The sequence below is a fragment of the Rhinolophus ferrumequinum genome, chromosome X, assembly GCF_004115265.2.
Source record: "Rhinolophus ferrumequinum isolate MPI-CBG mRhiFer1 chromosome X, mRhiFer1_v1.p, whole genome shotgun sequence".
NCBI lineage: Eukaryota > Metazoa > Chordata > Mammalia > Chiroptera > Rhinolophidae > Rhinolophus > Rhinolophus ferrumequinum.
This window is the reverse complement of record NC_046284.1, coordinates 19,507,651-19,535,430: the sequence shown is the minus strand read 5'-3', so window position 1 is coordinate 19,535,430 and position 27,780 is coordinate 19,507,651. Positions and strand designations below refer to the sequence as shown.

At 41.0% G+C, this 27,780-nt stretch overlaps 1 protein-coding gene across 6 annotated transcripts in view; it reads right to left on the bottom strand.

Annotated features, from left to right (window-relative positions):
• The window catches only part of ARHGEF6 (Rac/Cdc42 guanine nucleotide exchange factor 6), a 123,861-nt gene that overhangs the window by 88,930 nt on the left and 7,151 nt on the right, over positions 1–27,780 (bottom strand). For 5 of the 6 annotated variants that reach the window (XM_033110185.1, XM_033110201.1, XM_033110169.1 and 2 more), the window contains exons 3-5: positions 8,222–8,306; positions 5,947–6,071; positions 4,506–4,707 (exon numbers count right to left, since the gene is read on the bottom strand). In XM_033110185.1, coding sequence (XP_032966076.1) covers positions 4,506–4,707; positions 5,947–6,071; positions 8,222–8,306 — 412 coding nt within the window. Of the gene's footprint in view, positions 1–4,505; positions 4,708–5,946; positions 6,072–8,221; positions 8,307–25,902; positions 26,435–27,780 lie in introns of those variants that run through there. The other variant, XM_033110209.1, reaches the window with a different exon arrangement.

The window sequence follows — 27,780 nt, the reverse complement described above, 5'->3', positions numbered from 1 at the left end:
TATAAGTCCTCTGACATCATCCTCCTCCTGAAGAGAGGAAAGAAGCTGTCCCCAGGGCTTCAGCCATAATTATCTCTAAACAAAAGCTACAGTGGGTTCTAAAACTTAAAAAGCCACTCCCCAAGAGCAAATTTACCAGGCACAAAGTGCTCTTCATTGGCTGGCGGGGAGAAAACTATGCACAGCACTCCTATGGCACAGCAGTCTGCAGGGAGAAGGTTGTAACCAGATTTACTAACTATTCTAGTGATCTCAGTGTTACCCGTTTGACCTAATAGTAAGCAGACAGAGATCACTGAAGTTTCTGAGTTCCATGTCTGATTCAGATTCATAAATGACCCAAGAGGTTGTATGGCAGTGGGGTTTAAAACTCTAAATTGAAGGTTTTGTTTCAATGAGATGTGCATTTAATCTATGAATCATTTTTTTAAAACTCCTTACAGACAAATCTTCTTTCCTAAGCTTTACATCAGTATGAACTTCATGGAAAGCAATAAAAATTGATAGGTGTTTGTTTTCTAGACCAAAACAGCACAGCATTGAATTTAAAGTGTCCCTCAGCAGAATCCTAGATAGGTTTTGACCTACTCACTGTTTTGTGGAAGCAGCAGGAATTGAGATAGGAAAGAATTCAAGTCAACAAAGACTTAACACCTATTTTCCCAATGAGACATTTTCATTACATCAAGCTATTATCTCCCACTGTACACTAAGCTCACTCTGCTCAATCCTACTGCAGATCCTTTGTGGTTTTTGTACTCCTTGAGCAATCACTGACTTAGATTTCTCCCCACCCCTGTCTTCTGGGCCTACCCATAGCCTATATGTCTCTGAGGGTTCAGCTCAAGCCTAACCTCCTCCATTAAGCCTCCCCCAGCCTCTCCAGCCACAGTGCACTGTGTCCACTGATGATCTACTATATATTTTACACTTTATTATCTACCAGTTTACACTGTCAACTGGTTTCATCTCCAGCTCTTCTCTCTCCCGTGTTCCAAATCTGTAGCGCCAATTACCTTTTGAAAACCTTCAGAACTATGACTGGCTGGCACCTCCACTCAACATGTCCAAAACAACAACTCATCGTCTTCAGTGCCATCGTCTTCAGTGCCAACCACCCAACATGCACGCGCGCGCGCGCACACACACACATACACACACAATCCTCCTCCTCCTATCTTCCCTATCTTCTCTATTAATGGAGGTCAGCATGTATCAAACATTTCCAATGTCTAAAGAACCATTAGGCACTATGGGGACAGAAAGGTATTCAAAGAGGAATGAGTCCCCCTTGACTTCCCTGTCACGATGAGTTAGTCACCTCTCTTCCGTTCACCACTCTCCAAACTACCCTTTATTTAGCTCTATCACTAAACTTATCATACTGCATTCTTATTATAGCTCTCCCTCATTAGATTATGAACACCATGAAGGCAAGAGTCACGTCTTAGGTTTCTCTGCCTCACCAGAGCTCAGGACAAAGACTGATATCTTAGCCATGGTGAATAAATTTTTGCCGGCTGGCTAGGTGGATGACACTGCATGTCTCTAAGGAGATCACCATCAAGCTGGATCCCTAGACTTGCAGTAATCCTTACCTCTTCCCTTTTCCTCATAACTAATCATCAGCCGGTTTTCTTGATTCTACTTTAACAGTATCTACTGCATCCATCCACTTTCTCTTCCTCCCCATTCTCACAAAAGTAGCCCACACCACTATCTGGATTGCCTGGATTTCAGCAGTCATCTCTGCCAGTTTCCCCACATCCTCATTGGTTATCCCCACCACTTCCCTGCAAACCATCCCTCACACTACCACTAGAAAGATCTTTCCAAACTACATTGCTATCCCCTGCATTGACACCTCTCTTAATGTAGCTCCTGCTCAAGGCCCCACTCCTCTTCACTCACCTTACGCTCAATCCAAATCATCCTACCACTTGCTCCATGCTTTAATGTACTAACTCTCTCTAACCTTCTTCTACGAGTCAGAAGCTTCTTTCCATTCTTCAAGACCCAATTCAAGTGCTTCCCCCCCTTAGGTTATTGTTAATTGAATTGTTTCTTTACTGCTCCAACAGCATCTTATTTAGACTTAGAGTTTTGTCCATGTTACTTATTCTGTCCTATCCTGTTATATTTGATTGTGTACACACCTGTCTTAACTCCTAGATTGTCAGGTCCTTGGAGGCAGAGTCCATGAGAACAGATTATTATAACCTCCCCCACCCAGTGCCTAGGAATGCTCAGTGAACAAAAGCTGAGCAAAATTTAATGACCTGCCCCACAACACTCATTCATTTTACAAATATTTACTAAGCATAAATGACACAGAAAAATATCTCTGCTATCATAGCACTTACATTCTAATGGTAAGATACATACAGTAAATGAAATAAATAAGTAAATGTATATTATGTTAGATGGAGAGAAATGGTAAACAAAAAAAATAAAGCAGGGAAGGATGACAGGGACAGTGGGGATAGGGTTCGATTTTCTCCCAGGTGACCAAGAAAGGCCCTACTGTGAAGCTGACAAGTAAGCCAAGACCTGAAAGAGATGAGGGAATCAGCCATGCTCATATCTGGGGAGAGTGCGCAAGGCTGAAGGACAGAGAGTAAAGAAGGTGCCTGTCTGGCCCAGGCAACAAGGAGGCCGGTGGGGCTAAAGTGGAATGAGTGAGGGAGAGAGAAGGCAGAGAGGAGGTCAGAGGGGCTTGGGAGGCCAAATCCTGGAGAGCCTGTAGACTATTGGGATGACCTTGGCTTTACTCTTTTTCAGATGGGGAACCATTACCCAAGTTCGATTTTGAAAAAAATCACTCTGGCTACGGAGTTTTAATTCGATTATAAGAGTGACAAGGACAGGAACAGAGATGCCAGTCAGAAAGCCACTGAAATAAGCTAGGTGAGATATGTTGTTCCGCATACTCCTAGTCCCAGGCCTTCTCTGACTAGCAGGCTTCCTGGCCCCAACTGTTCGGACCTATCCTTAACAGCTGGGTAAAATGTTTCCAGGGGTTACCTAGGTGTTCAAATCAGAGCCAGAGCTTACATGTGAGTCCTTTACTGAGTTCTAAACCAAAGAGAGTATTGGACAAAATTGAAGGGAAAGGTTTAAAAATCAGGACAAATAGCTTGGTTATTTGAAAATCTTCAGATAACTCCCCAAGGAGTGGGCAGTCCACAAGGGAGTGTCCAGACTGTGCTACAAGGCATCTCAGTGAAGGACATTATAATGAGAGCGTGCGATCTGTCCACTTCCCATGTCCGAAAGCAAGGCAGCAAGTGTTGTGCCTTACAGTTTTGCAGATGAAGACACTGAATAAGAGAACAAAGTTAGAGTGAATCTGGGAAGTTATTTAGAGATCCTAACAACCAGATTATACCAATTGAAAGATGTAACAAGGGGTACAAACTGGCTGTGAACATAATCAAAACCAAGGAAATTCCAGGCAAGACCTGAAAATACTTCAAGGCTCAACAGAAACATTTTAATTCTCAATAATAAAAAATGCTACGAAATATACACGTACATATATATATATATATATATGTATATATATATATATATGTTGATAACAATTATTCCATTAAAAAAGATTGCCCCCTCCCTTAACCCAACAGTGCAGAAAAGTGTACAAAGTAAAATTTATCCTAAAAGCTTTAGGGAAAAGCTCATAACAATGGTTATCTGGAGGAAGGGGCCAAGGAAAGGAATTTTCATTCTCTACATGTATTTCTGTAATGTTTTTATTTATTTACAGTGAGCCTATAATGTTATTAATTAATAGTATTATTTTGAGGCATTAAAAAAGCAATACAGATATCTATAAAAGAAAAAAATGCACTGAGAAGCTAATCACTCAAAGGAGTCCATGGGTAAATATTTTTGAAAAGTGAGGAGATATAATTAATACCTGAATACTATTTTATCTGTATCATGACATTTTTATATAACAGTTTTTTTTTTTTTCGGGAATATAGGCAGAGTCTACTTTCCTAAATAATAAAAAGCAAGTAAGTTACCTAAGCAAGCTCTCAAAAGACTACTGAAGAGCAATAAGATTTCACTCATATCTCTGAGGCATTTAGACTTAGGTCTGCTTCAAGAGCTGAGGGCTAAAAAAAGGAAGTTAGCACATGGCTTCTCTTATTATTGTATTCTGCCATGGTGATTCTTAGAGTAGCAGGAAGGACTATGTACTATGTTACATGGGCTAGAATTAGTAGACAGAAGGGGACATAGTTAAGGTGGAACAGTTGTCTGAGCTTTGAATTCTTTTGCTTTTTTTAGTTTTTTGCTGCCTTGATGTAATCTAAATACAACTTCATTTCAAAATATCTAATCACAGATTTTCCCCAGTTCTGTTCTAGTCTATTTTGGACACACACATACAAGTACAAACAGTTTCAGTTAACCAATTAAAACTACAAGATTTCCTGTAAGAATATCAAGAAAATACAAGAGTCACATTCAAAAAGGCTTTTAAAAGATTGACTTACCACTGGATTTAATTTCTCGGACATAATTACTAGGGAACCAGCCTGTTCTCCCATTTAATGTGCCTTCCCACCAGCCTCCTTCTTCAACTCTAGTGACATAAATGATGTCCCCTTTACAGACTGACAGTTCATCTTCATTAGTCTGCTTAAAGTTGAATCTTGCCTTTACTATCAACTGGTGACTTCCATTTTCCGTCATCTCCTAGAAAAACAAAAGCCACACCAAATTAAGCACTCATCTAAATGAAGCAGGGGCAGAAATGATATGAATTTAGGCAAATAAAGTGGGGTGACCAAGGATAAAACCCCAGGTCCATCTCAGTCTTGAGTTTTTAACTTAAGAGTAGTCCTAACATGGATAGGCCTCAGGGGGGATTAAGAAACTCCTTGAAACTATATGCAAACTTTTCCATTTGTGAGAATGTGTATTTTGAAGTGGGTCATGGCTTTCATTTCCCTCTCTCCCTACCAATTATCTAAAGACACTTATTTAAATGATCCAGGAAACAAAGAAGAGTGATGAACTATTCCATCCTGCCTCTATCCAACACAGACATATCTTACGTAATTATACGACCAAGATTAGGTACTAACCTACTCTCATAAAATCTGCCTCCCACAACACAATTACTAAGAATATCTTAAATCGGCTAAGACTTAGTCATATGAAAAGATCAAATACCCCATAGTTACTTAAGTCAGGAATTCTTCACCTGTCATAGGCCCCTTTGAGAAGCTGATGAGCAAAATTGAACTTTACCCAAAACACATACCTTAAGTTCATACACAGGAGAGATTGTACACAATTTGAGAGGGTCCAAAGAATGTAAAACCATAGTGTTCATCACCTTCTCAAAGGGAACTGTGATCTCAAAAGGTTAAGTGCTTTGGAAGTAATAACTCATGATAGCTTAAAGCAAGTGGGTGGCTTTTCACAAGGAATACTGCCTCAAAAGAGCAGAAGACGGGGTATCTCCGCCTAAACAAAAGTTTCCATTAAGACCAAATGCAAAGTCAACAGGGCTATCCCAGTATAGGAGTTCATCATAGGCCCCATTGGAATATAAAGAGAAAAATAAAATGACAGCACCCATGATGATAATAAACTGAGAGATAGAGGAAATCACAGCAAACTGCCATCAGGAAGTAGTCATTATGACATATTTGCATAGCATTCTCAGTTAAACGACTTGCTCAGTACTAGGAAAAGACAGACTTTGGAGTTTCAATCCCAGTTATCTGACTCTGTGCCTCACAGGCCTTTGATTTGTTCAGAGGCATTTGGGCCACCCTGAATTGGTGTTAGGTTTAAAAGTAGTTTTATCGAGAGATGCCCCAAACAAACAGGATGGTTATCTTACCACACATGGAGATGCAACCGGGGTCTCGATCTAATTTCACGGATTTAAGACAGGCAGGGGAAATTGGGGACTATACTTACCACTGCCTTTGACTGCCTGTGCAGCCCGGGAGCTGTGCTAGAAACTGCTCCCTGTGGGTTTGTCTGAGAACTATTAGCAGCACTAAGAGAAGCGGAACGTCCACATGGTCTTTCTGATAGCTGATCTGTGAAAAGAGGAAAAGGCATGGTAAAGGGAACCACTCATGTCAGAAAAACATCTACAACATAACATTATCTTTCATGGGACATTTTCAAAGGCAACCTGGCCGTAATTCTGTTATTATTACAAATGTGCCAAGTGTATTCTATCCTCCCCCCTCCCTTTTTGGTGGTCAACTTCTTTTTCTTAACCTTACTGGCCATTGCTCTCCAGTAGAATGAAAAACAGCGACAGAACCACATTTTCTCTTAACCCATTTCCCTACAAGTCTTCCCTCCTGAGCCAGTTGCAACAGTATGCCCTGTTATCCCAGGCAGAACTATATTGGGTACCAAACAGCTGTTTGTGGCTCTTATTACTTTGAAATATTTCAAATTTCTCTCTTTGTTTTTTGGCCTATAACTGAGTGGTTCTTTTTTTCCTCACATGTAACAATATGTGTGGCATATATAATGTAAAATCTCCCTTAAGCCTGGTGTGCGGGGGAGAACGAGAATGAGAGTGTGTGTGTGTCTGGAAAGATGCAATCTTGACACTAGAATCATTTTCTTTTTTTTTAAATCAAACTCGAGAGTCTTCTCTTCCTTGAAATCATGTGAAATTCGAGTAGACCAGCGCTGAGCTGGACGTTTTTCAGTATGCTGAGAGTGTACTAAAGAGAGGAGCTGGCTTCTTGACAAATTCAAATGAGGGTTCTTTTCCTCTCCATTTATTTTTAAAAGATATAAACTGCAAAAGTCTAAAGCCCAAACATTCCCCAGGCGACAAGCTCAGTATCCAAGTAGTTTCCTTGATGCTGTGGGTTTTAACTTTCACCTCCTTGTATTTTATAAATATCTGTGGCGAGGGAAGAGACTGTAAAACTTGCTAGGAAAGTTTGGCAAAGGAACGTATAATTTGTATGGCATAATGTTAGAATGATACGGTCCTCCCTGCCCAGAACTGGAGAGTTGTCATGTGTGTTAAATATAGTTACTTGAATTAGCTGTACTTTCTGCTCTACGCCTTGCCATAGCTCAAAAGCATTTTTTTTTCCAAATAGCAAAAGAACAACTTCGGAGAAGTATTTTTACATTTATTGCTATTATATACAGCTCTTTTGACTAAAACTATAATTACTTGATAGCTTCCTAGATGCTCCATCCTATTTGGCACTTGATTATATTGTCTGCTCTTCTTCTCTAATTGTTTCACGTGGGTAAGTTGAGTTTCCCTAAATAGACGGTAATTTTCTCAAGGTCGGGGACCATATCTTACACTTTGTAGTCCCTGGCACTGCTAGGCACACAGTCTGCTGGCTCTCCAATGGCTTGAGCAGCAAGACCCGTGTTTGGGCATAGGGCTCTGGAGTCAGTCAGATGCAGGTTTGAATCCCAGCTCTGCCACTTACTTTCTAGTTGGGCAAGTGTGGGCCTGACTTTCTTTATCTGTAATACGGGCCTAATAATAATACCTACTCCCAGGGTTGTTTCAAAGATTGAATGAGACTTCCTAAGGCTTGTAGGACAGCCTAGACCCATGGTAAGGGCTCAAAGCACTTTAATTATGGTTATTACTGCCCAGCTGTAGGTAAGATACTATGTCACAGAAGGAGTGAAGTTATACTCCAAGATTATCATCATTTTCTTTGCATCTACTATGATTTATATTTAATACCTCCAATGTAACGAGTATTAACACTTAAATAAAAGATACTCTTTTCACTCATTATGAACCTGAGTTTTCATTTCCAGTGCAAGGTTCCTTAGCGGTTCCTTTACATGGACAAAGACATACAGAAAACTACGAGAAAAATGTCTCTAGTGGGGAAAGGGAAGTAACAGCTACTATAGTCTGTAAACTTTATGAAAAAAGGAACTGGTCTTTTCCTTCTTATTTTGTCTTCTTACACTCAGTTACCTATTCAGTAGCTTTGAATGAAAGATTTCTTAGTTCTAATGATTGTACTACAGGTATTAGAACGACATCTGTGATAGGTATGTTTAAATCCTAAACCATGAAAACTTAAAGCATTTGATACCCATTGGAGTTTATTTGTGGGGAGGGGAGAAATTTGCACCAAACAATCCTGGCCATAGTTGTCTCCTAAGGTAATTAGAAACACATGGAACCAAACATGTCACCCAGAACTCATAAATCACAAGCTCTGCTTACCTTCTGTTGCTTTGTTGACAGCTAAAAGAGTGCTCAGAACCTTGGAGAAATTGACTCCTGAATAAAGGTCATCAGGATCAAATACCTATGAAAAAGGAAATTGAAACTGTAAGACGCTGTAAGTATTCAACTGAACAAACCAAACTATCAAAAGACCACTTCCTTTAGCTCTCAGAAGAAAAAAAAAATGTAAAAGCCAAGACCCAAACCTCTGTATACCTTTGGGAGAAATGAAAGCAGCAGCTGAGCCGCCTAATGACATGTGGCAGGCCATCAGTGAGTCAGAGTGAAGCAGTAATGGGAAATGAGAGCCAAGCTGAGAATGCAGGGCCCACTAGAAAATGCACAGTGCATACTCAGGCCCACTCTTCTGACCTGAAGATATCAATTCTCTCAGCCCAGTTACAGGAAACTCGTATGCATGGGTTACAGTTAATGTCCATCACCTACAGAAGGACATAATAGTAGACAAAGAAGGAGGTGGAGCCTTTTGGACACGTTCTCATCTGTACAGTTTATTCATTGTACTCAACAGGGGCACTGTGAGCTGTGCCTTTTTCTCTGCTCTTCATTCTCCCCACTGCCACCCACTGGGTCCCAACGCTTGGGATCCCAACTCCACATCGCCCAGACTTTGCACCCAGGTCTGCCTTTTGCCTCAGCTCCTGGTTTCTGCTGCTTGACCTTGACCCCCTCAGCTCGGCTTCTTGGATTTGAACCTCTGTCTGCCTGAGCCTATAGACTCTTCCTGGCCTTAAGTGACTTTTCCAGATACGATTTCTGGCCTTCCTGATACCACTCAACTGTCAGCAACAAAATATTAAATAAATACAATATTTCACTTTGCCAATCTTCTGATTTGCCACTGTCCCTAGTAAAGATACCAATCAGTGGTTGTTTTAAATGTAATGTATTAATTTTAAAACATATTCAATGTATTAAAACATATTGACACTTCTACTCTCACATACGTGTATTTGAAGCTAGAAGTATTCTCAAGTGCAAATACACTCTACTAATCTGCCAGCCAATGATGTAGATATGTATATCTGTAGGTAACTAGATGCCCACTTTCTGCATAGAAATGCATCTGCTAAAAATATTTCGTTGCAGGATGTCTGAGTTTGTGTCTTTTTTTTCCAAATGTGGTGATGGGAATAAAATGTACCTTTTCATGTGGGACATGATTGGGCCTAAGATTTTGAAGGATTTGTCTTCCAATTAGGTAGAGCCATTTGCTTGCTCTATTTCTAATCTGCATGTTTTCTGGGAGGCACATCTAGACAAAATTTTATCTTCTTTGTGTACATATTCTTGAAGGTCTAAAATCCATCTCTAGAATGAAAATATATAGTATCCATTTTTATCAAATTGGGGGGGACATCCATATAGATAATATATGCAAATGTGAGTCTAAGGAATTCTGCCTACTCTGGAATTCACAGCTCTGCTATTCATTTAATCAATAAATGTTTTGTATTCAAACTTAAAATGACTAAAGAACCCAATGACATCTAAAATTGAGACACTAATATACTTTTAGTAAAGGGGTAATGTCAATATTACTAAAGAGTTAAATGACATTACGATCGAAATTGTTTCTGCAGACTACAATATATGTTTCAAAGTTTTCCAGGAATAAATTGATAGGCATTCTGTTTTAGATTGCCAAAGCCTGGGTGTACAAGATCCCATAGACCCTGGTAAGAGTATCTAGTATCCCAGGGGATTCCAGACTTATTGACTCTCCCTTAAAACTGATTAATGGGAAAGTGTTAATGACATGTATGCCAACATGGTAACAAAGCAAAAAAAATTATTTATTTTTAGCCCCTAATTCCTAATGCGAGTGTGAATACGTGTGTGTGTGTGGATGCATGTGTTGGGTAAATGTGGTGGACATGGGTAGAGTCTAAAATAATAAGCAGAAGTAAATATTAGCAGAATAAGCCATGAGAGCAAACGCTGTGATTAAAAAACTCCCTCCCGTTGTTGCTCCATATCCAGATTAATTGACTGCCTATATGTAGCAACACTAGCATCATTCACTTGTACCAGTACTTGACTGAATATGAGAACAAATAAACTGACGGAAAAATAAAATGTGTATCAACAAGAGTCATTGTGTCTGTTTGAGGGAAGTTGCCTGTACTATGCAGTTTCCTTTTTAGAAAACCCCAATACACTAGAGTTTACCCACAGACACTATTATTCTCACTTCAAGCCTATTCTGTAGCACGAGGAACTACACAGGAAAGCGTTAGAAGAGGCCTCTAGGGACTAGTAGAGAAGGCAACACCTCAAACTGAATGTTATTGAAAATTCCAACCCAGATCTCTCTTCCATGCACTTGAGATTGGTTCCCTACTAAAATGATTTGGAGGGAGTGCAACACTTTCAGCCATTATTAGTCTTTTACACTTTAGTGGAAATGAGAGGCATAAGACCAAGTTTAGAGATGATGATGTGGAGAAAAACTAAGGTCAGGTGCCCAACTGGGAAAAAGCAAGGGAAAACACCACAACATGGAGAGGGGTGAAAGGAGAACAAGGAAAAGTAGATTACAATACAGGCCATTTGCCTAGGACTAAGCCCAATATGGAAAACCAATTACCCCTTTCTATCAGCAAAGCACTGTGACTTGTTAAAAGGTAATGTAAATTTGCACATTTATGCTACATGTGATTTTTCCAGTACAAAATCATTATGAACTCATCTTCTGGTACTCTCTGCAAGCCTCACTAGCCTGTTTAGTATGGTATGAAACCTATTTTGGTCCAGAAATTAGCTGGTTAGTTCCAGATAATTTAGCTGGTCCAGTTAGATCTGGGTAGGTCAGATGAACAGCAGCATTCCCTCCCTCCACATACCATGACTGTGATGCAGACAAGAAAGAAAGGATTGCTTCTTAGACTACTGCTAGATGGTTTCAAGGTCCCACTCCTGCATAGGATGAGGCAAGGTTCAAGTATACCAACTACCAAAACAAAAACGTTTACTATACTCTGGATACAAAATGGGAGAGACAGAGATTAACCTTCATTGAAGATTTTAAAAAAGCATTTACATACAGCCAGTCTAAGGTCCAATCTCACACCAGCAGCTCAAATCAGACAAGGCATTTAATTTTTAAATGTTTCGCCACATTTTTCCATTTTGGATATCCTGGTGTTTCCATCCACTAAACACCAGGTGTTAATTCTGAACTGTTGGGGATCTGCCAGTATAAACTGCACAGAAGTTAATATTTTTATGGCTTTACAAATAGATCCTTTTGGAGTAGTTTTCAGTTTCAACATGTATGCTGTTTTATGACATTTTTCCTAAACTGACAAACACAAGAAAGCACATGACAAGAAACTCCCCCAACCCCTTGTTCCATTCCCTCACTAATCTTATAGCTCCAATTTACTGATTTACTGAGCCCTTGCTATGTGCTGACACCATGCTTGGAGATTAGATAGATGACAGATGATTGATTGATTGATTGATAGATAGATAGATAGATAGATAGATAGACTCATAATAAATAGGTAGATAGATAGATAGACAGACAGATAGATATAGAGATCATCTTGATTCATTTCACTTGATTGTCCCAGCAAGCCTGTAATGTGGGTACAATTATTTCCCCCATTCTATAGATGAGTAAACTGAAACTCAGAGTAGTTAAGTCACGAAGTAGGAAAGTGATGGAACCAATAAAAATACCCAAGAAAGTGTTGTGAGGGGTGTTTAAGCCCTGCATGCACACTTTATGTTTTCATGAGACATTAAAAATACAAGGAAAAGGGGTGGTTGGTTGGCTTAGTTGGTTAGAGCGCAGTGTTGATAACACCAAGGTCGCCGGTTCAATTCCCACATGGGCCAGTGAGCTGCGCCCTCCACAACTAGATTGAAAACAATGGCTTGACTTGGAGCTGATGGGTGCTGGAAAAACACATTGTTCCCCAATATTCCCCAATAAAATTTTTAAAAAAAATACAAGGAAAAGATATCCGTGGGTTTGTGCACAAAGAGAAATCCCTTGCTGCTGTCAGTACATGCAGCATTTGTACCATCTACAGCAAGTTTGTTACAGCCTCTAAGATGACTAATTCAACTAATCATTTGCAAGAGAAAATCTCCCATATGACAAGACTATCTCCACAGGGGTCTCGCCTAATTCTTGTGTGATACTTCTCATTTCAAAGTGCAGCCCTGACCCAGCAGGCACCTTTTGCCAGAAGCTGGGAAGGGTTGCACTGAGCTATGCCTATTTGTTCATCTGATTCCATCTTATGAGCCACTGTCCATACTTGTGAGGTGCTGGTTAGGTGGAGGTCCAGCCCATGGTTACAGGGCCAACTCAAACCATTCCTTGGCAACATGCTCTAATCACCTAAGGTAACAGTCACAGCCCAGCCATATCTTTGTTAAGAGAAGCCATGTCATATAGTAGTTCAGAACTGGGTGAAGTCTCTAATGTCATGTGGCTTCAGTCCCATTCAATCGACTTCCATTTAAAGTTAATTTAGGGTTTGAAGTGATCACAATAGGCTCCATCACTCAACTGTTAAAATCTAATAAACTGAAAAGCAAGGGATTCAGTGGAACCACATGGACATAGCTTATGTTTCAGACCCAGTCAAAACAAGATTCCAAATATTTTAGGAATATTCTATCTGTGTCTTGTTCTTATTGAACAAAATCTTAAATTAACTTACGCCATCTTGAATCTCATTCTCTAATTCTCACAGCTGAGCATGCTGCCTCTGTTAACCTCTGAACTTTGGAGGAAATGTCATCACAGAGTGCAACAGAGCAAGCAAATCTGAGCTGTTTAGTCATATTTCACTGGGTGACACTGCTCCTGGCTCTGTAAACGCGACCTGGGATGCTTCCACATAGCCCCTACCAAAAGTAGCCACAAAGTAAGCAACAAATAATATCCTAAGCTCAGAAAGTAGACTCAACTAGCCACCGGTATTCCACTTACTAGAATACAGTGGACGGCACTTGTACTTGCCTGGTTTTAAATAATAACTATTCCTATTTGATATGGAGCAAGCGTAAGACAGCAAACCCTGTTCTCTATTCCTGTCTTATTTCTTGCTTTCTGTCCATTTCAGCAATTTAGGGAACAAGATCTGACTTGTGCACATACATGCATCGGGGTACTGAAAAGAGAACTAGTGAGGGTCAGAAGACCTTGACTCCAGTCCCAAACTTGTCACTGCTGAGTAGTTGTGAGGACCTTAGGAAAGCAACACCACTTTTTTGTGGCTCTGTTTCCCATCTGGGAAGTGAGAGATGTGCTGGCCCATCACCTGAATAGGGGTTCTCAAAGGCAGCATCTTGGCTGCTCCTGAAGGTCCAGAATCTGGTCTTCGATTCTGAAGGCTCTTGACTGAAACTAATATAATATTGTATGTTAGCTATATTTTAATAAAAGTCTTTCTTTAAAAAAAAAGGCTCTTCAAAATGGACTCACATCAACCAAATTCACAAAAGGTCAATACATATAGTGAAATGCCAACTTGCTAATTTTTACTTAAAAATGAACTATTAAGAAGATCGGATACTCTCATTTTATAGCCAGATCATTCTCTCCCCATAGAGAATTCTACATGGGAAGCGAAATTAGAATTAGAAATTTGTTGGATAGTATAGAATCAAAGCAAAGGGAGTTTGGGATATCACAGCTTAACGTAATTGTTACTTCTCTATTAGTTGACTTTTTCAAAATGTCATTTTAAAATAACCTAATTATATATTTTGGCTCTATCTTGCTGCCACTGCCTAGTGGGACTTGGACTGTTATTGCAGACAGCTATAACCATCTACGTTCTTTCATCTCTGTGGATTTCTATATGGTCACTTTTCATAACTACTATGGGCTTCTATATTACTTGGACCTCATCAAATCCAGAGCCTGGAAGTTCAGCTCCATAGAGCTCTTATGATAGGAGCAAAGATCTGAGTGTAATCCCTCACTGCTCACCCTTCATGGCAAAGTCACCAAATCTACTTCCTAATGGCCACCTCAGCATCAGCAACATCAATGTGTCACACATTATGACCTCCATTCTTCCTTGTTACAGTCCTTTAGGGGAAAAACACTTTCTCCACAACAGAAATATATCTGTAGTTGAGTATTAAGTGTTCAGGAAAGAGAGGAATGAATGAGGAATGACATAGGCATCTTGGTGGGGATGGTCACAGGATTAAAAAGAGAAAGAGAAAGAACAACTGGCTTTGGATAATCTCACCAAAAAGAGAATAGGCATGAAGGAAAAGGAAAAATAACATCTCTCCTGTCAGTAGTGCTTGCCAAGCCAAGGACAGGAAGTAGGAGGCCTAAAACCAGCTGCCCCTCAGCCAGCCAGCCATTGTAGCCTGACCCTCCTCCTGTGCTCCTGTCACTAGAGTCTTTGCAGGAGCCATACTGGCTTCCAGTTTTGAGGGGTGGGTGTACAGGGGTGATGCCTCAGCTGCTGGAGCATCTATGTGCCAGACCTGAGGGTGTCCTCCCAAAGCCTCTCACCCTACCCCTTCAGAGAAGGGGACTTACTTCCTAGTGTTCTAAATTGGAATGCAGAAAACATTTTCCCAGAGACATAGTGTCACATCTGCCACTTAGTCTCTGAGTTCTACAGTCAGCCACATTAGTTATTAAACAGGCAGTTGTGGTCCAGCCAGAAAACATAGTCACCGCGTAGAAGCTTGTTTCTATGGGAAAATGTTTTCTGTGTTCCCGACAATAATTTACAAATGAACTTTCGGAAAATAATCCATTTTTTATATTGAAGAATGCCTGGATGTGTGGCCCCAAATTGAAGTCCACATCCTTTATAGATTTTCCTTGTCCTATCACCTAAAGGATGAACAAATACCCTAGACACTCTGAGTGCTATTTATATTAGAACTCTCTGTGATGAGAGAAGCAAGTGATAGGTATGAAGATTATGAGAATATCCTGAGAAATTGTAACAGTCGACAGCTCCTGACTGTGTAACAGTCTAGGCAGGTAAGGGGGAGACTCAGCTGTGAAGATAGGGCTCCTGAAGCCCCTGCTTTCCTAGGAACCTACTATGATTTAGGGTTGGAGCCTGAAAGTCTAGCAGAAGCAACTGCTTCACTACGACTTCCACATACAAGACAGACTAGTGTTGATTGAACTCCGCGCAAAGATTATGGCAGGAGGAGGGCAATGATAAAAGGACCCCCTGCTGGTTGCTTTAAGCAGCATCTCCTCTGGCAATTTCATCTACAGCCTTCCATAAAGTCCTCCATTGACTTAGGCTCACGTTTCTTTCTTCTGAACAGCTACAGTCTTACAAGCTGTATAGATTCTGCACATTTAAGCCCTCAATCACCCACCACTGTAATATTCTCTGTTTATTCTGTGGGTGTTAAGATTAGCCTTGGGGGTGAGGGATAAAAAAAAAAAAGATTAGCCTTGGATATCCAATTAGAAGGCAAACTCTTTGAAGTCCAAATTGCCCCCACAGCCCTGGCCCAGTAATCAACATATATGAGACATTTGATAAATTCTCATTCCTTGGTTGATTGACAGGATGTACTGTCAGAGAAACTTAAATATAAATTGTGCCTAGAATGTAAGTCCCATGAAGCTATGTTTTTAAAAACTTTTTCACTTCTGTATCCTCAGTGTCTAGAAGACTGCCTGTCACATAGTAGGTGCTCAATAAATATTTGATGAATTAATAAAAGTTTAGAAGATTTCATCAATAGATGATTAACCATAATTGAAGAAAAAGCATTCCTGAAATTACAGTAAAGTCAGAAAGAATTATCATTTCATTTGCAACAATATGGATGGACCTAGAGGGTATTATGCTAAATGAAATAAGTCAGACACAGAAAGACTAACACGTGATTTCACTTACATGTAGAATCTAAAAAACAAAACAAGCAAACAAAACAAAACCCAGACATAGATACAGAGAACAGATTTGTGGTTGCCAGAGGGAAGGTGGGTTGGGGGTAAAATGAGTGGTTAAGTCATAAGATCTTAGGGATCAAAAAGCACAAGCTTCCAGTTATAAAATAAGTAATCATGGGGATATAATGTACAGCATGGGGAATATAGTCAGCAATATTGTATTTTGTGAGGTGACAGATGGTAACTAGACATTGTGATGACCACTTCATAATGCATACAAATGTCAAATCACTGTGTTGTACACCTGAAACTAATATAATATTACATATCAATTATACCTAAGTAAATTGAAATATATATATGATATACATAACATATGTGATATATCTGTATATATCATTAAGGAAGGAAAAACAATCAATTTCCATGCAACTTTCCAGGAGACGTATTATGTAAAATAACATACATCTGTACTTGCCTGCAAAATTAAGCCCTGCAACCATGAGGTGAGTAAAGGTGCCTCAAATTCCATGCGTGTGGATTTCATTGAGTTGTGTGCCGAGTATGGGCAAAGTCCACAATTGCTGGCCTGTCCCAAGTAGTACAGGCTCCTTTAAATCTCCTCATAAAGTACCTTGACCTAAGCATTATAGAGGAAGGGAGCTGGAAAGAACTGTGGGGTTTTACTGCTTTCCTGGAGTTGGCTATATTTTTTTAAATATTTTATTGTAAAATAGCTTAAATGACAAACACTAAGGCCACACTCATACTCTGCTCTAAAACAGGCTTCAAGTTGCAGCCAGAGCACAGTGGGACATGGCAAAATATGGCAAAGTAACTCACGAGAGGCAAGAAAGGGGTGACAGGCAATTTGAAAGAGACTACAAATCACACCCACAAAGTCCCTCTTATACCAGCTAATCTGGGTGGGAAAGATGTGCCAAAGTCACTACCGTTTTCTTTATTTAGAAATCACCTTCAATAATACATTTAGCAATGACTTTTGGCACTCCTTGCTTATTATGTCCATATGTGAGTCATTCTTTCAAGAGTATGTAATTTTCAGAGATGCCCATCAATGCCTAACAGACATTAGTTAATTAATTAATTAGTTAATTAATTTTCCTTCATCTGATCCCAAACAAGATTTGTATCTAGGAAACAATCCAAACACAGTAAGGTGGGTATTTGGGAGCTCAGATACCAGCAACAGCAGGAATGGTGCTTCCATTTAACATCCACATCTCTCTGCCTCGTGCAACCCAGCCTATAAGATCGAGTCCACATTCTCCAGGCTAGCATTCAAATTTCTCCTCAAGCTGGTCCCAACCTAGCAAGCCCATTGTTTCTCACCATCATCTCCTTGTATGCCCCAGAATCCTTCACTTTCTTCATTGTGCCTCTCTCTGATATGCATACTTTTCTTTATGAAAAAGTTCCCTCAACCATCTGAATCCTAGCTGTCCTTCAAGGCCCATCCTACATCACTCCCCTCCATCAGGTCTTCCTCAAACACTACACCTCAGCACACAAAGGTCTTTTCTTCTGAACTCTGTGTTATGCTGTAGTGCAGGGGATCCTGCGGACTTTGCCATGTGTCATGCAGGGTGTCCTGCGGGGTCTGTGGGGTCTCTGCTCTCGCTCCCCACACAAGAACGCAGGGTATGGCTAGGCCAAACAGGAACACCCACGGAGCCATAGGTAGGGGAGTCACACCACTATACTCTCGCTGGCGGCTGGGTTGGAGACACAGGAAACAGGAGCAACACAATTCTCAACCCTCACTGTGCCGCTTGCAGGCTCAGCCACCATCTTCTTGCTAGCTCCCCCCTTTTCTTGCTAGCGTAGCCACGGCAGTTATATTAGTGCCCAATGGCTCACTGGTTACAGCTGACGGTCAACTAGCCACAGCTGCTGGCAATTTGATCACAGTCGATGGCCATTTACCACCTGAGCCAGCACCTTTCTATGTGAGGCCGAGAGCCTGGAAACCGCTTTTTGGGGCTCTGTCCCCACATATGCTCTAGACTCTGGAACCATTAACTTGGATAACTAGTCATATACTCCTAGACGTTGTTCAACTCCATTATTTCCCATACACATGCTGCCTCTTTCCACAATGCCATAGCACTCACCATATAGATGGTGAACAAATACTTGCTGACTATTAGTCTTTCCTTTCAACCTAAAATTTAAACAGATATTTGTTCCAGTAGAAACACATGTCCTTTTGGCATGCCTTCCACAGAAGGAAAGACAGGGAAAAGGTAACTTTTTTCTGGTAGAACTTGATAAATCAGGGCTCATACATTTTCCATCACTTAATAAAACAGGTTCTTCCTTTTGAAGAATATGATTGAGAGAACTGAAGAATGCTGACAAAGCATTTACCTCACCAAAAGAAAGTGAAGTGACTGCCTGGGATCACTTTGGAAAGTCAAAGTCACAGAGTTCTAATGTCATACCTTGAAAACCCAATGAAATCGAGAAAGTTTGAGTAACATAAGAAGTAAGAAGTGACCTGAGGTCTGGAAAAACAGGGAAGGTCTTCCATGAGACATATGGGGCCTAATCTCTCATACTTTACTTTCTTTTTCTTTTTCTTTTTTTAATTTTTGAAAGAGTGAGACAGGTACTCTAGCTTGGCAAGAAAAACTGAGTAATACTGTATTAGGGGGGACTCAACTTTTTTTTAATCCATATTTTCATCCACTAAAGAGTCATTTATGTGTATAACAGTCAACTCTTGATAATCTACATATACACTATTAGATATACAAGCTATCTAAAATAAAGTTTTAAAAATTTATCCATTCAACAAATATTTATGGAACACCTGGTATATGCCAGGCACTAACACATAAATTTGTTTTAAGATGAGAAAAAAAAAAGGACCCTATATAAAATCTGGCAAAAAAAGAAGTCACCCACAGGTGCACCAGCCGTTAAACCACTCTTTTCTATTATATTGTCTTTCCTTGAAGGTAATTTTTTTAAATCCCAAATCAAGATTTTCCCCAATCCACAACACACTATCACAACATACATTTCCCCAAAGAAGTGGTTAAATTTCTATCTTAGTAAAATACTGTACTCTCTTGGTTTGCATACATTTCTCAGAAATAATTGATAAATATCCCCAGTTTGCTGGAGATCTTGCCATGAAGAACAGACAAATTACAAGACGGAACGTTCCTTGGTATTCAGGTCTGCTTCACAGGCTGGGCTCTTCATAAAAGATGTTAAGAGTTTGACACCTTAACGATGCCTCCATGTTTCCAAGAGGTAGATAAACCTGTATGTTATTGTCAAGGATGAGACAAGTCCTTAATAGTGGTTTCACTCACCGCTTTGCAAACTAGTGCATTTCATCTCACTTTAATTACTTCTTTTCCCTATTGTCCTATTCAATCCCTCAATTGACATGTCTGATTTTTGTAATAATATTCAAGTCCCCAAGAAAGTATAAAGTTGGGATTTTACTCTATTTGTCTAAGCAGAACTTAATTAGGAAGGTAAATCTTCTGCCAGAAGTCAAATAGAAATGATGCGTGAGTGTATGCTGTTTTGGATGATCCACATCTCAGAACACATACAGCCCTCTGTGTGGTAGAGTACAATTTGCTAGGGTATGACAAAGCCTGGAGCTAATCAGACAGAAGTCTGGTGTCTTAAGTCTTTCTTCCAGATGACAGCAGAGGAAGTGGCAACGTTGTTGTTGAAATCCGAATATGGAGCAGCTTCTGGACTGAGTGGACATACACTCCCTCTAAAAAGTTGGTAAGCAAAGGCCCTAAGAAACTGGCAAGTACCATCACACGTCTTCATTTGCAGTTCAAAGGCCAGACCTTGCACTTCCTTTTGGTTCTAACTCCAATGTCATCAACAATGGCTCTGCATACCTTATGCTGTGCTGGCAACTGTTCACCTCTCAGATTGATCTTGGGGGCTGCCTCAGTGATAACATATGACCAAATTAGAATGGGACTAGAGTAGGGGATAGCTGGCCAAGATTGTGTGGTTTTAATAAAGAGCTATATTGTGTTCCATTGCCTTCAGAAAGGGCCTGGATTAGAATCAACATTAAAACCAAATTAGAGTGAGTTAGATTTAAAACAAGATAACTTTTACATCTCCTGTGAGGAAGATTGAATTGATCAAATTTTCTAACAAAATACATTCCTTTTGATATTATCAATATACATGCAACCCAATTCAGAAATGACGTGTTTCCTTTTTAAGTGTTACATACTGTGTTTTTTGTATAGAGGAATTTGATTTTGATTTTCCGTCTCAACTATGTCCAGTTCAACAGGTTTATTATTTATTTTCCTAGATACAAGGGGGAATGTTTTTGTCAGGCATCATCAGAAATAAAAAATAAAATATTTGTTGAATTGTTTAATTTAACTAAAATATATGCATCTTGCTCTGGTATGTAATTTTCAATTTCAAGCTATTGTAATTATAAAATAAATACACTCATTTTTAAAGACATAAAAAGTTAAACTATTTCATCCAGGTAAACATGAGAAACTGAAAATACTCTTTTTTTTCACATTCTTCTAGTTTATGTATAGACTAGAAAAGAATGAAAAGGCTTCCTGATTTTTCAATTCCAAGAGGAATCTGTCCAAACGGTTTCTATTATTAGCACACAAAATAGTAGCTAAGAAGTTACTGTGGTTAACAACTGAATAATTCATAGTCTCTGAAGAATTCAGTTGCTTTTTCTTCTCCAGTTCCTCTTTCAAACTGGCTCCCCAAACATATTTCTAGCTCTGAGTTGTTATAAAGGAAACCATATACAAATTGTTTTCAGCAGTTAAAAACTGGCCACACTAACAACAGCAAGACAATAAGCTAAAGATTTAGCATCTTTTATAACCGATTCATAAAATTCTTAAGATTACACATTTATTGTCAGAAATTAGAGTTAAAATTTGAATCTCTGTTCCATGGATATTGTTGGGCTACAATATCACTGCAATTTAAACTGTCTTTATGTAGCCATCCAAATAGAATATACAACCAAATTAAATATGACATATAAATAATTTTAAACACATTCCAATATACTCTAATCTAAATTCAAATTATTTTCTATGATGCAAAGCATTGAGAATTTCAAGTCTAGGGGGCAAAAAAGCATTTCAATTAGTGAGTGAAAAATATGAATAATGTTGAAAAGATTAATTTCTACTGTTAACATAAAATCAGAGGCCAAGCCTGCCATCACTACATCTAAAACTCCCAGAAACTCAACTTTGTTTTGTCTTCTGAAGAGGGGTATCAAGTATTAGAAAATATGTGGGGGTTTTACCTTCAACTTTGTTTTTTAAAAAACGTTTTCCCCAAAACAAGCAATCTCTGCCAAATAAAGCATGGAACTGAGAAACAAGATGGCTGGCTTTGTTTTCTCCTGTTTTAAGTTTCATCCCTGTTTAAATTCTCAGTATAACTAGTGTAAAACCTCAGAACCCTTGGCAAAGCTATCATTCCACAGAGCCCGCAGTTTACCCTTTCCTGTATCCAGGTTTTCTTTAATGTTAAGATTTCAAAAGGAAATCTTTCTATAAAGCATGACTCACTTCTTAAATGGACCTTGCTTAACATAACCGAACTGAGCAAACTTCTTTTGATAATGCAATGCTATCATTTGTGAACACTAGTGTATTGAAATACATTAAAATTCCAATTAGGAAGTAGCTTTTATTGACAGTTTACCCAGTGCTAGGCACTGTGCTAAGAGCTTTACTTGCATTCTCTCATTTAACGGTAAGAGGTAGCATTACCTAATAAACATATACCTAATAAGCATATACTTAATAATAATAAAGTAGCATATACCTAATATTATGTACCACTACCACCAAAGAAGTTAGACTATACCTAATAATTGGCTAACCCAGGTCAATTCAAGTCCAAAATTAAAGCTCTTAGCCACTATATTACTTCTCAAGGACAAAGATTCCCTAACCATGAATCAAAGCTAGAACAAGGCAGGGAAAGTCAAATTGTAGCCACTGGACCACACAGTATGTATTGAGCTGCCTGACCCTACACCAAAAGACCCCAAAAGGTGGTTATGTTTTGGGGGCTGCTTTTTATAGTTTTTCTGTCTTCGTTCTTGACCTGTTGTTGATTTCACTTCTTCCACGTTATACATAGATACATACTTTTTCTGCTATTGCCAGCATGTCTAATCTATAGCAGCCCCTCTTCTCCCTTTATCACAAGTTTCTATTTACACGCTGTTTTGCAAAGCACTTTGCAAAGTGCTTCCTCATACCTTATCTCATCCAATCTAATTTCTAATCAGTTTTGAGATGAACAACCAGATTACCCCATACTTCCAACATGCTTAGATAAATAAAAGTAATTAGGCTCTGAGTGACAGTCTATGGCAGTCTCCTAGGAATAAAGTGCGTTAAGTCTTAGTGCAAAGATGGGGCATATCTTTTGCAGCCCAGATCTTCTCTGACCATTCAGAGATTCTGTGAATCATTTATTTAATAAACATTTACTGAGTGCCTGGTATGTGCCATGTTCTATACTGAGTGCTGGGGTTATAAGGATGATCAAGCTCTGTTTCCTGCCTTTGAGAAGTTCTAAGACTAGCAGAAAGGCAAATGCGTCCACAGATTACCATAGGTGGACGGCATACAGGTAGCATGGCACAAGGGACTATGGGAAAGTAGACAACAGCTGCCCGATCCAGCAGAGATTTTCTAGAAGATCCCAGGCTGAAGAGGAAGCTGGTATCTTACTTTAGGGTTCTCAGCTAGGTGGCAGAAACTGGAGTTTGCTAGATTGCTGAACTCTAGATTAACCAGCAAAATGGTTCTCAACTCTGGCTGCACATTAGAATCACTTGGGGAACTTTCAGAAATGAAATAATAACAGGACCTGGCCACTTCAGAAAACTGTTGGGCAGTATCTACTCAAACTGAACAAATACACACCCTCTGACCCAGCCATTCATTCCTATGTATAAACCCAACAGAAATGTGCACCAGAAGACATGCACAAGTATATTCACAGCAGCATTGTTCATAGCAACTAAAAACTGGTAACAACCCAGGTGTCCAACAAGTGAATGGAGAAACAAAATATGGTATATCCACACAATGGAATAACAAAGAACGAACCACTAGTATCCGTAAGAGCGTGGGTGACTTGTACAAATATTACGCTGAGTGAAATAAACCTTATACAAATGAGTACATACTGCATGATTCCACTCATATAAAGTACCAAAACAGAAAAAAAATGAATCGAGTGTTAGAAGTCAGGGCAGCGGGGTCTGTTGGGAGGAGTATGACTGGAAAGGGGCACGAGGGTAGCTTCCGGGTGCTGATATCGTTGTTTCTTATGGGTGCGCTGATTATATGGATGTGTTCAATTTGTAAAGATTCATCAAACTATATACTTAGGATTTGTGCAATTTCCTGAATTCACATTATACACAAATACAAAGTTTACTTAAATGTTAGAAAAAAGAGAGAGAAATACCAAGGCCTGGGCCTCACTGCAGATCAATTCACCCAGAAGCTCAGTGGGAGGGACTGCCCAACATTTGTATTTTTTAAAAGCATCCTAGGTGACTCTAATTACAGCCATGTCTGAAAACCAAGGGGCTAGGTGTTCCTGTGTTTATCATCAGCTCCTTTGTGGGGACAGCCTGACACATGGCAAAGGGAATGAGTTCTGGAGTAAGGTACATCACTGATTACATTTTGGTTCTGTTTTGCACTGGCAGTGTGAGGTCTTTGTCTGGGTCATCCACAAACCAGCACTGTGTAATGGGCACTGTGCCACCTCCCTCCCAGGACTGTTGTGAGGATGAAGTAAAATAATATACTTAAAGTACCTAGCACAGTAGCTAGAACATAGAAGGTACTTGAGAAATGGTGAGGACTGAACTCCTCTTTCTCTTTTGCATCTAAGTTTCTAAGTACAGTGATGAGCAGATTGCTGTAAATGAACAAAACTATGCTCTGCAATTTCTCCTCCTGAATGAGTTTCTTTGTAAAGACTGAAGTAATATTATACTTGGACTAGTGATGTCAGATGAATATCGGGCATTTCTGGGCCCTAGTGGCTCTCTCTATTCAGCACCTGATATCCCTGAAGATGAATGGAGAGGAGGCCAACCGTGGGACATACAAACCACAGACTCTCCTTTGGAAAGCTTTGCTCCCATTCTCACCCTTAAGAATAGCTCCAGCCCTGTGCAAAGACAAGGCCAAGACATGAGTTGGCACAAAGAATAGAAAAAATTAGTAGATCGGAAAACCAACCGTCCATAAAATATGCCAAATGAAATATTTTTGCATAAAATGCCATGTTTTAGTAAAAACAAACAAACAAACAAACACAATCCTGGGCTGAGAGCAGGAAATACAGGTCAGAGTTTTGATGCTACCGCTGTTAAGCTGCCTGACTTTGGTGAACTAAACTTTTGTTTCTCTGTCAAATGAAAGCAATGCCATCTCGCCTACATCCTTTACAAGGGCCCAGTGACTTGCAGATAAGATAAGTAGAAGGCATTCCAAAAAACATTAAGCAGCAAAGAAATGCAAGATGAGAACACTAGCTGAAATTTACTTTGTTCCAAACTCCAATCAACCACCACCACCCCACCCCAAGACTGAGAAGTCTCTGATATCCACTACTCCAAGCACACCCCGAGACTACAATAGCCTGAAACTCGCTTATGTAAGAAGGGACTGCAGCATTGCCTGGCATGTAGCATAATACTTTGCTTAAGAAAAATCCTTGGAAATGCCTCAGCTAAAGTACAAGGGCAGGTCCAGGCCTTACGTTTTGGAGAGAGGTGCTCTCAGTCACCGAACACCAGAACTGTTGCCGGAGCAAATGATGTCATCAGAGCTCCTCTTACCATGGTCAATGTCAAAATTAAGATAGGAAGTTCAAGGACAAATTGTGGGGTTTCCCAGCAAATATAAGTTAGAAAAGCAGTTTGGACCTTAGAATCTTGCTTTTAAAATTGTTAATACTTTACAGAACAGCAACTAAAATTTTCCTATTCTGTAATGCTTTCTTGTTTATGTGAAGCTTTTACTGACAAAAACATACACAGTTGTATAGAATAATATATTCCCTTTATTTTTATTCCCACTACACATTAAGAAAAGAAAAAAAGTCATGTGAGTCACCTCTATATCCAAAACCAATAACAAACCAAAAATATAAATATAAGATTTTCTAAGAGACACAGATAAACTTAAGGACTCTCCACTCTAGAACTAAGAAACGAATAGCTCGAATACCTGTTGGGTTTTTAAATGACTGGAAAATGAAAACTCGAAATTAACTACCGGCACGTTGGAACGCCTTATAGAGTACAGGTCTTTCCCCATCCATAAACTATTCCTGCGACAGACCTGTGTACTCATCGCCAAAAATATTCCCAAACGTACGGATGTCCGGGATGGAGGGGGGGCATCTAATTAGTATCAAAAATATTACTGTTAACTCCTTGTCCTGGTTCCGGGGGTGGGGAAAAGAGGAATCTGGTCTGATGCAAACCTTGCGGTCAGAGCCGGACAACTCGCCCCTAAGTTTGGAGCGTCCACGCTCTGCTCCCTCGCCACCCCCTCCGTGCACCCGGGATCTCAGTGCACTGGGAGGCCCTGACAGCGGCTGAGTCTGGGAGCCACCGCAGTAGGAAGGAAGGACGGCTCCTCTACAACAGGGGTCCTTAGGCACCACCCCAAACACGCACGCTTTCCCCTTCCCCTGACCCGCTGCCCCCCAGGCAGGTCACCTGACTCGGCCGCTGCCCGCTTGTCCTCCGGCTGCTCGATCACTCCAGCCCCACCGCTGCCGCCTCCTGGAAGCGGCTCGTCCTCCGGAGTCACGGGGCCAGCGAGCGGGCGGGCGAGCCTGTGCCAAGGCTGCGGGAACCGTTCAACCCAGCCAGAGCTGGGACCCTGCCCTGAGCGCGGCCGCCACCAGGACGAAACTGGAGAGCTGGGCTCGGCTCGCCCGGGCGGGGAGGGGCGAGAGGGGCGGCTGCAACTTTGCTCCTGGACGCGGGCGAGGAGGGGGCGCCAGTCTCCAAACTCTGTGCCGCGCCCGCAACCTCTCCGGTCCAGGAAATTTTTGGTCTTTTCTTTCTTTCTTTCTTTCTTTTTTTAATTTAAAGGGAAGCCAGATTTTTGCCCTCAAGTTCTTGCTTCCAGAACCTCGCCCCTCGGGCGGAGGACCGCGGGGCCGAAAGCGGAGAGGGGGGGCAGGAGACTCGCCCCGTTGGTTGCGCTGGCAGGGAGCCGCGCCAGGCGTGCGGGGGATGGGGGTGGGGGACGGCTGCGGGCGGGAGTGGCTGCCGGAGGAACCTGCCTTCGCAGCTCCTCTGGACCCAGCTCAGCTGCCCTCGCTGGCCCCCTCACCGCCTACCAGGGAGGGAGAACGGCCTGGAGGGACCCGGCAAGCGGCGGGGTAGCAGTGACCCGGACCTGGATCACCCAAGTAGGAACTGGAAGTGACAGCGGCGCAAGGCAGAAAAGCAACAGCAGCAGCAGCAGCAGCAGCCCAAGTAGCCGTGGCCGCTGCAGAAGCCCCGGTGTTAACGGCGGCGGCCACACTGCGCATGCTGCTGCCGCCTGCTTAAGCCCTGAGCCCAGGGCTGCCGGCGCCTCGCCTGCCAGCCGGTCACTTCCAGAGCCTCGGGCGGGAATCCCGGCCTCACAGATTAGCCCTTCCTGGTGGCCCGCTTCCTCCTCCACCCCCGGACGCCACTCGGACGGAACCCCAGGCTCTATGGCGAGCTGCTGAGACAGCAAAGCAAGGAAGCGTTCTCCAGCGACCCTCCACATGCCTCCCTTCCCCAGACTATCCTGGATGTCTTTCCTGGGCTCTCTGATAACAGGCCCCAAATTAAATAGTCTCTTTGAGGAAGAATAAAAAGGTTCTTGACAGATGGGAAATATTTGCAACCTTATTTGAAGTCCAATTTTTACAAAAAGACAATGCAGTCGGTAAAAGATTAAGATGACCAGAATCATAGGTGTTATTTAATGGAACTCATGGAACTCACTAGGACTGTCAGATTTGTTCAACAGAAGGAAAAAAAATTAACCAAATCCTCTTTAGTCTTCTCACTAGCTGAAATTGAGCAGCTAAATATACAAAGCTTTGCCCAGCGGAAACTTATAGAAACGGGACAGTTAAAAATAGTGTCCAACAATTAGACATTACCAATCCCTACTCTTCCCTTCATTTTAAAATGAGACAAAAAAGGCTTAGAGAAGGGGACTCTGACCTCACACAGGTGGTAGGCTTGGGGCTTGAAGGAAAGTCTGCTAATACCCATTACAGTCACTGGATAGTTGTTGGGCCTTATGCCTCACTCCTCCAGGGAGTTTTTGCTCTCCTAGTGCTGGAGATCTCTTATGGAAGATTTAGCCTTGACTCATGATCATTAGTAGAGCTGCCTTCCTTCCAGAACTGCTTCCCTGCAGAGCATCCCCTGGGAAATGGCAAATCATACATCCCACAGCCCCACTTTGGGGGGGGGAGGCACCCATGCTGTTCCAGCAACAAGGCAGATGGAGTGAGTCAGGGAGACAGGAGGCAGTGAGGGGGTGGGGCAAAGAAAAAAGCCATACTGATACCAGCTGGAGAGAGAGAGAGAGAGAGAGAG